Source organism: Pomacea canaliculata, linkage group LG1, assembly GCF_003073045.1.
Source record: "Pomacea canaliculata isolate SZHN2017 linkage group LG1, ASM307304v1, whole genome shotgun sequence".
In the NCBI taxonomy this organism is placed as follows: domain Eukaryota; kingdom Metazoa; phylum Mollusca; class Gastropoda; order Architaenioglossa; family Ampullariidae; genus Pomacea; species Pomacea canaliculata.
In genome coordinates this window covers 35,314,489-35,323,879 of record NC_037590.1, presented here as the reverse complement: position 1 = coordinate 35,323,879, position 9,391 = coordinate 35,314,489, and the positions used below count along the sequence as shown (strand labels likewise).

General features: G+C 43.2%; 1 protein-coding gene across 3 annotated transcripts; it reads right to left on the bottom strand.

Moving 5' to 3' along the window:
- Window positions 1-256: 256 nt before the first annotated feature.
- Window positions 257-9,332, bottom strand: LOC112572847. 3 transcript variants are annotated; one of them, XR_003101084.1, is made up of 12 exons: window positions 8,746-9,329; window positions 8,210-8,250; window positions 6,788-7,551; window positions 5,670-5,844; window positions 5,138-5,252; window positions 4,941-5,022; window positions 4,374-4,842; window positions 4,070-4,231; window positions 3,226-3,369; window positions 2,660-2,816; window positions 1,559-1,763; window positions 257-1,343 (listed from the first exon to the last, which is right to left on the bottom strand). XR_003101084.1 is itself a non-coding variant. In XM_025252758.1 (5 exons), exons 1-5 carry the CDS (start codon window positions 9,002-9,004, stop codon window positions 5,361-5,363), a joined length of 1,293 nt encoding a protein of 430 aa, XP_025108543.1. In that variant the 5' UTR covers window positions 9,005-9,332; the 3' UTR covers window positions 5,267-5,360. The 3 variants fall into 3 exon arrangements, 1 of the variants encoding a protein (XP_025108543.1); XR_003101085.1 differs by having other exon boundaries at window positions 3,226-3,366; XM_025252758.1 differs by lacking the exons at window positions 257-1,343; window positions 1,559-1,763; window positions 2,660-2,816; ... (3 more) ...; window positions 4,941-5,022; window positions 5,138-5,252 and adding an exon at window positions 5,267-5,414 and having other exon boundaries at window positions 8,746-9,332.
- Between the last annotated feature and the right edge of the window lie 59 nt (window positions 9,333-9,391).

Genomic DNA, 9,391 nt, shown 5'->3' with positions numbered 1-9,391 from the left:
GTGTGTTTTTGGACTGGGGACGAAATCCGAACAAAAATTATTGCCATTCTATCATTCTATACGAGGCTTGTATAGTTTTAATTTTTTTAAATGTGCAGATCGTTACGTATAGTTCTAATTTTTCAATGAGCAGATAATATTCTCTATATACAAAGATGCAATTTACGTTTGTTTGTACACATACCATGTAATACAAACACAAACAAACACAAAAACAAAAACAAAACTTGCACACAAACAAAATCTGGATGCAATTTCAATCCGTCAGGCGATTTAATATAACTATATACGTAATCTCACACACATATATGTGTATGTGTGTACAAGAATGTTCATGTTCATAAATGTTTGCAAAGATATATGCAGAAAAAGAATATCAAACGCTATTTGCGATTTTTGTAAAGAAAGTTCACATGTTCTAATTGTAAAACGGCTAAGTCACTGTCAGTCAGCTAAAGCAGCACTCTCGTCCTCCTCTCGGATCCATCCCAAGTCTGCCCTCGTCACGATCATCTGACACCGCGCACGATCATCTCACACTGCACCATCCAGTTAGTAAGCTCAAACAGTCACCAGTTCATGCCGTGGACAAGCAGTTGGGCAGTTTTGGTAGCGTGGATACGCTCAGCAATTCTCACATGACTATACCCTCTTCTCTCTACCTGCCACACGCCCCCAAATCCCCCCTTACCCAGCGAGGTGTGTCGTCTGTTGTCGTATTGCTGATGTGTTGTTTTCAGAGTCGTCGTCATCCTCGGGAAGAGGTCCGTCCTGCAACAGTCACGGTCGTCTGAACTAAGGCAGAACGGGCATACGGTACCATGCTAAGGTACAGAAGGCATAAGGTACCACGTGGGTACCATGCTAGGAACTTTGTTTAAGCCCCTAAGTCGCCGTTTGGTTGACCTGATCCAACCTGGATGCTGCATTTTACGTAACCAGGTCAAATCCATGTTCTGTGGGTTGGGTAATGTTGTTAAGCTCGTCTTATGCGGCTTAGGTAATCTGGTTAAGCTCATGTCCTGTGGCTGGAGTAATCTGGTTAATCTCACGTCCTGTGGCTGGGGTAATCTGGTTAATCTCATGCCCTGTGGCTGGGGTAATCTGGTTAATCTCATGTCCTGTGGCTGGGGTAATCTGGTTAAGCTCATGTCCTGTGGCTGGGGTAATCTAGTTAAGCTCATGTCCTGTGGCTGGGGTAATCTAGTTAAGCTCGTCTCAAGCGGATTAGGTAATCTGGTTAAGCTCGTGTGATTTTTCCTGTTACGAACCACTCCCAGCGGGCGGGTTTCCGTTTTTCCTTGCAGCAGCACCCTCCTCTGGCTGACTTTAGCTGGCGACAACTGAAAGACAGGAGCACCAACTTAAGTTTTAGGATACCAGAAAATGTATCGTCACGACCAGGTGGTTACCACCCGTCCACCCGTCCATAGAATAATAATGGGGACCTCGGTTCACACGCACATATCCTCTCTCTCTTTCTTTCTCTCTCTCTCTCACACACACAAACACACACATGTACGCAGACAGACATATCCTGTGGGACAAAGCAACATACACCAACTGTCTGGGGAGTGGCCATCGACACCGGGTGTTCAGGGCCAAGTATATGCCTTGACAAAACGCGAGGGCCCTTTGACACTGACACAGCATCTGGAATTTTTAGGGCATTAGTGAAAGTTGGCAAGCGTTGAAAGGGCTGTCTTGTTGGCACCGAGACACAGCCTTTGTTCAGTCGACCGGAACAGCTTTTCTCCATTGTCCTGCAAAAGGAATTGCAATCTGGTAGGTACGGATGTTGACGGGTGGACCGCAGACTAGCCCTACTCGCTCATTGCCAAAGGCGCTATGAAGAGAAGCTACTAAGCACAGAATTATTTGTAGATAAATGTATATTTTGTTTTTTGAAGAGAACTCTATGGAAAAATGTAGAGACTATATCTTATTCCATGTCTGGCAGATCAGCTGCAGGGATTTGGCTGGATCACGTGCCTGAGTCGACTGTGTATTAAGTTCGCATTGTAGCCTACATCAAAGCGGACCACACACTATTATCAGTAATGGGACTACGTGAGCATAGTGACCACAAATGTGAGACATGTTACAGAAAATGAAATCCCAGACCGAGAAAACATGCTGAGTAGACCTCTACCATTCCACAAAATGCACGTTGTGTTGCCGACTTTATTCTTGAAAATTCTTCAATTTCTCTTCAGTCAAAAATAGGTTTCTCTGGCTTTTTTTACAGAATAGTCGTAGAAAAGTTTCCAGCTGACATATTTATTGTCTAGAATGGCTAGAAGCATATCATCATGCCATACTATGTGCCTGACGGAATGGATGGACCTAATGAATACTTATCGGATGAAGAAGATGACAATGACGTCGACAAAGAAGAAAATGAAAAACAACCTCGAGCACGACAAAGAACACCTTAGCACAAGATAAAGAACAGTCTAGATCGCAATAAAGAATATCCCAGGGCACGATACATAACAACCATGGGCAACAATAAACAGCAGTCTAGTGCACGATGCATAACAATCAGGGGCACCGATAAAGAACCGCGCAATAAAAAGCAATCTAGTACACAATAAAGAGCAGGTTAGGGCACGGAGGTAGAGACAGAGAAGGAAGAGAAGGGCGCAGTTTCACCTACGGGTTAAAAACCAAAAGGCCATGGGGAAGAGGTTGGAGCAGGCTAAAGTTGTCTCCTTTGGCACGCTGTGATGTAACTCTCGGTTTTATTCGTTCCTCACGAGCTCTCTTACTCGCGCCGCCATTTTCCAAGGGCTTGTTAGGAACGTCGCTTGCGGCTGAAAAGTAGACATGCACGCTGATTGGATACTGTAGAGATGAAGAAAGTTTCTGTGTTCGTATCCTCACCGGGTATGTACTACGTCTTTGCGTAGCTTTTACAAAAGTCTGTAAATTTTCGGTCGCTGGGGAGTAATGCTTTAAAGACTGCTCTTATCTCCGATCAGGTATCCATTCAACATACGGCACTGTAAGTGGTAGACGAAAAATGACAGGAACTACGATGGTAATCGAACTGGCTATACCTTATCCAGCCACTAGGCAAGGAGCTGTATAGCCGGCAAGAACACATGTACACTGTACACACACGCCATCTATTTATCTGTCGAGAGGAAGAGAGAAAAGAATGCTAGTACTGACCTGCAACACCTTGACATTGCGGAAGCGAGTCCCAGACATTACTCTCACCTTTGTCAGTCAGGCTGTTGCTTTCTCCAAGATCTGGAACCTCAGTGCTGGGCACCTTAGAAACGGTAACCTTCAAGGGAAACTGGCAGCATGGGCATTGTTCACCATGCTCGTGGTCACAGGTAGACGGGCGGAGTTGTTCTTCTGCAAACAGTGGACAACGGACAAGGGGTGGAGGAGACGACCTGGGAAGTATGGTGCGCTTGGTGGCACAGTGACTAAAGCGCCTGTCACCACGACAGTGAACATTGGGTGTCGAATCTCTGCTCCGACATATCTATCGATGTGATACCTAGCTGTTTACACTGCTGACCATCAGTGGTATTCTCCGGCTTCCTTCATTTCTCTCTCTGTCATACGCAATACGTTATCTTCTGATTTCAACCGTCCATTTCGCACAGATATAGTTGAAAGTGAAACAGAACTTTATTTCATGTTTGTGTCCCCGGTACACTGTTTTTCGAGAGAAATATATACGCTTCAAATTTTATAGAAATCCATCTAATGTAAATGTTGCTACTCAGCAGCAGTAGCAGGACGATAATATGCAACATTATTATTATCTGTGCTCTACATCTTAAAGGCATTAGAAATGTGAAACAATGCTCTGTAAATATCTGTAAGTTTACGAATATAATATGTCTATCTTTTGTGCGTTTTGTAAAAATTACAAGTGATACGGGCCGATGGCCTAAGCAATAAAATATTCAATTGTGTGTGACGGAAATCAAACTGGCCCTATCCAGCCACTAAGCAAGGAGCTGTATAGCCCGCACGAAAGCATGTACACTGCACACACACGCCATCTATCGAGAGAAAGAGAGCAAAGGACGCTAGTACTGACCTGGCGGAAGCGAGTCCCAGACATAAATGACACGTTCATCAGTCAAGTCGTTGCTATTTCCAATATCTGGAACCTCAGTGCTGAACAACTTCAAGGGAAACTGGCAGCGTCGGCGTTGTTTGCCATGGTTGTAGCTACGGGTAGACGGGTAGAGTCGTGTTTCTGCAAACAGCGGACAACGGGGTGGAGGACACGACCTAGGAAGTATGGTGCGCTTGGTGGCACAGTAACTAAAGCGCCCATCATTACGACACAAACGTCCCCGTTACCTCAACAGACTTCACTGCGACATCAGAAGACTTACCTCTCAGACGGGCGGACTTCTTATTATGAAAGAAGACACACGTGCTTCCTGGGAACATCCGCTCGTGATGTGAGAAGACTCGCCCGGTACGACAGGCAACTTTCTTGGGATATTATGAGATTTGATTATGAAGTAAGAAGACTTTCTTGTTATGTGAAGGTACCTTCTTATTTTAAAAGACGAGCCAAAGACCGCAAAAGAAGGAAAGCTGGGAATGTTCACATTCTTCGTGACAACTAGTGGGTTCACTGCAACACGTCGTCCGTCAAGGTTTCCTCCGTCTGACAACACTCGGTCTTGTGTGCCATGAGTAAAACTTGTCTGCGAATGGTGCGAAGGCGGAGCAGAAGAAGCATCTTGATGCCGATGGCACAAGGTGTCCTAGCAGCTGAAGTATCTTTTGGACCAGGAGGCTTGTGGCTAGTCTTTGAATATCCTGTGATAAACAAAGGGGTTTCGTACTGCAGACCTGAAACGAAACCAAACGAGAACTCGATCATGCAAGGAAATGCCTAAAGCAAATTTTTTTTTATGTTTCTGCCGGATATAAAGACGAATGCTGCTTACCACTGAGCTCCTCGTCTGAAGATTTTCTGTCTGTCTCTTCTGTCCGACCATGAGGAAATTCCACAGTCGCTTCATTGCTGACCTTAAAAAAAAGTGACTTTCAGAAGACTACTTCTTCGACAAAAAGAACGAGAAAAAAAACGATGATGAAGAATATAAACAGCAGAAGCAAGCAGAGAGACATAGTTACAAGAGACCTGAGAGTGTTGACTGTCTCCAGTGTCCACTTGACCTTGTTCAGCCATAGTACTTGTGACTCGGACGCTCAAACCCCTAAGTGGGTCCACAGCTTGTCTCCAGTGAAATGTCTTGCTGTAAATTATAATAGAAATAAACATGAATGAACGCTCTTACTGGTGGCCATTGCCAAGATTTGACTGAGTTTGATGTTCCTCATAAGGTCACTTGAGTGCATGGCACCTAAGTTGACCAGTTCTGTTTACCTGCTTCGGCTACATAGATTTTTGTTTTCTTCTGCAACACACATGTTTTAGCTGAAAGATATATGACTAAGGACGTTCGCGTTAACCAGAGGGAAACATTTGCATAATTGTAAGAAGAAAATAGTTCAAATATGGGAATAACAGGGATACACTCTGTCTTTGTCTTAATCTGTCCACCCAGAATCTCTAAAGGATTCCAGAAATATTAAAAACCAACGCCTTTACCCATCAGTTTGTTATATTACGTTTAACTCTGTTCTGTTAGATAAGAAAACCGAGGACTTACATCATACTTAACGAGGGCTGGAACGACCACCAGCAGCATGTTACGTGTCGGGTGGGTCAGCTGCGGAAAGCTGTACAAACAAACTCGCTGCAGCTGCACGTCGTCACTGGACTTGAGGACACCCAGCAACAGCGCGGCGCTCTTCATCCGAAACGACTTTGGAATGAAGAAATGTCTGGAAACACAATCGCAAGGGCATGGGTGACATAGTCACCAGGGAATAGTGACAATCGCGAGCGAATAATGGCAGTCTCAGGACATGTGTGACAAATTCGCATGATGACAGTTTAAAAGGCATATAGGCGACTGGACCGTAGTTATGAAGCGACAGAAGGACAATTTTCCTAGGTAAACCGAGAAACTCAAGGCTAAGTGAAGTTACAAAGCAATGGCAAGACCCCGAGGACACTACTTCATGTTTCTTTACCACAGTCATAGCACTGGCGTTTGCTGGTACTTGAAACTTTATAAAAGATAAAGTGTGGCATTTAAAATTAAGGTTAAGCTCTTTGAGAATTTTGTTGGAAACGAGGCTGTGCCTAACAGACGAGATGCTTTGTTCCCCACTGATTATTTTCCTATATCGGACACAGAAATGCATGTATGTTTTGTTTGTTGGGCTGCATATTGTGTTTTCTCTTTCTTTTAAGGACTGACTGCTTGCCTTGTTTTTCCGACACATCCGTTGACTTTCTCAGCCATGACATATATTCTAGATATATTTTAATCTTATTCTTTTATACACCGTGAATTCTATATTTAGTTTATTATCTAATCTCCTAGTCGTTTCAGTGTTATTCTATCAGCTTTATTTATCTGTTCGTATCCTCCTAGTAAAAGTAGATTCCTACCCAGAGCACGAACAGGCAGCTGGCGACTACCTAGCGTACTTGCACAAGCTGTGGATGTCACCCACTACCTACAGTAACGTACACGCCAGCGCACATACATACCGATAAATACGTGCACACACACACACACGTCATCCATCGCTATGAGAGAGTAAAAGAAAATGAATGAGAAAGCTGGATGAAAAATCATAATCACCTACGAATTCATGCTACAACACGAGCCTTAAAAAAAAGCAGATATGAAGAAGGGTTACTCAGGCAACCTACCTCTTCAGGTTCAAAAGGTAGCCACACACCTGGGCAATGACGTCAGGATTCGTACCGTGGACCAGCAGCCCAAGGAGGGCGCTGAACGTGGTCACTGGATTACTGCTGTTCACCTGCCGTGGATACCATTTCTCCCTCCGCAGCTGTTCCAGAAGACGGGTCTGCTGCGCAAATGTTTCGATAATTGTGCTGGACATCTTGGCTAGAAACGTCAGTTGATCTACTTCCTCTTCGGTCTTGTCGGTTTGAGAACAGGCGTTGTTGGGTCTCGACTGATGGTCCTTAGTTAACCCTTCTGACAGAGGGTAGGCAGTGTACGTTACTGGTGTTGTCGTTTCTGCCGGTTTCATTGACAGATGAATACAGCAGATTTCCCGTTCATCGTCTGAAGAGCTGGCATTGTTTGATTGGTCGAATGGCAAACTGCTCATCATGATACCCGACTCCACATCCTCATGATTCAAAGCAAAAGGATGCACTGAGGTCCTTGTAAACGAAGTCGGAGCAGTTTCCTTAGGTAAGAGTGATGCTAACCCATCAGCTGGCCGCTCCATTGTTAACATTTGCTTTATTTGTTTCTTACAGGATGCTACTTTCACCACGGGCAAGACTATACTCTGAGAAAAATCACAAACACTTGAACGTTTGGCGTGCTTCGGCACAGGGACACATTCCTTTGTTGCGTTGTTGGTTTCATTCAAAGGAGGTACAGTATTTACTAGCGGAAATACTAGTTTTGTGGAGAATACCGGCAGCTTTTGTCTCTGATAAAAAAAAATGTGTACAAGTTACAGAAAAATCCTCAACATATATCATCGTGCATGTCATGGTAACTTACATAATCTCACCCGAACTTGTGCAAATAAATAGTGTCATGCACCTTGAGAAAGTCAGTCATCTTTCAAGTTCAAATTCAGATGCTGATTCTAAAATATTTGAAAAACGAACATTAAGCGTCCTATATAATGTCCTGAAAACTGAAGTCATTTCTTCTAACCGAATTCGATGAACTAAATAAAGTAAAACGCATTTTTCAAACCACAATTTAATTTGAAATGCACTAAACTGAGTTAAAGATTTTTTTCCTTAGGTCTCGCAATTTACTTTAATACATATAACGATAGTGAAAGTGTGAGAGGCCACGGAATCTTCCAATTCCCAAGAGTGTCTCTCACACTTTTGTATTTTAAGTTATATATATATTTTTAAAAAAACTGTCTGTCAGTCTGTCAGTGAGGTCTTGCAGTTCTCTGTTAGTGCCTGCTAACAAATCTATGTCGTCTGCGAAGTGCATGTCTTCCACCAATGGAAATGGAAGTGTGATGGTCGTGGAGAGCTTCAAGCATGATGTTCTTCCGGAAGAAACTATTCGCCTTGCTAAAGCATGGCATGTTAGTCATAAAAGGAGTGCTGAATACTCACACGCCACTCTGTCATTTCGAGCTCCTTTTTTTCTTTCTTTCCTGAAAAACAAAGATTGTGGAGCGAGTGAAAACAAAATGTAGCACAAGAGCCTAAAGAGCTGACCTAAATATAGCTGACTACACCGGCAAACAATAAATAAAGGTCTTTTTGCGGAGTGGGGTGGAGAGTAGTGGTTAGGGGTGGGGATTTGGGGGTCGAAGTGTGAGATATCTCTGCCAACTATGACATTGGCTAAATGAAGTGAAATGTCGAAGGCTTGACGGGTCCTGACGCAATACATATGGAGTTCTCAGCGGACAGGTGAAGAAAGAACAAATCAGGCAATACAATGCTAATTTACATCCGATGAATACCATTCATATACAATAATTAACACAGAGAGCTCCCTTTTGAGTTAACAAGCCTATACCTGTCTCCTACATCCATCAAAGTAGCCATTCATCAATTTACACAAAATACAGTATGTGTACCTCCGTAGATAATACACAAAGAAATTAATACAAAATAAATAAAAGACTAAAAATTACTCTGACCTTTTTTTCTTTTTCCTTTTTTTCCGTGTCTCTTTTTGGCACCCTTCTTTTTCGTCGGAAGTGGTACCTTCGTGTCCTCTCCTTCCTCTCCTTCGTCTGCTTCCTCTTCTTCCTCTTCTTCTTCGCACTCATAAACAAAAGTTTTTGATAAGAAAGTATTTCTCTTGTCGTTCAGCGCTCTGAATTCACTGTCTAGAGTTAACACACTTCGAGAGATATTCTTAAGGATTTCCTCAATCTCACACCCACGCCCCCACATAATGCAGTGACAATTTCTGGTCGTATCTAAGGGACGATGTTTGACAGAAATTTTTGTGTTTATCGTGATGGGGTTATTTCATTAAAAATTCTAGCATAGTAAGGATGTTTCAGTGATTTTGTGTGAATACCTATCCGAGTTAAGGATTCAATAAAGTTTCAATAACATTTTTCTGTCTACCGTGCTAAAGATGTTTCAATAAAATGTCTATCCGTGCCTACTGAGGTAATGATGCATCAAAGAAATCACTGCATACAGCTTCAGCACGCGATCATACAACTTCGCTCTCTCTCCACCCCAGTAGATTTTCACCGACACATTTCTGGACCGTGCACATTACCTTAAAAGATATCAAGACAGCGCAGGTCACACTACTATGACGGTTCT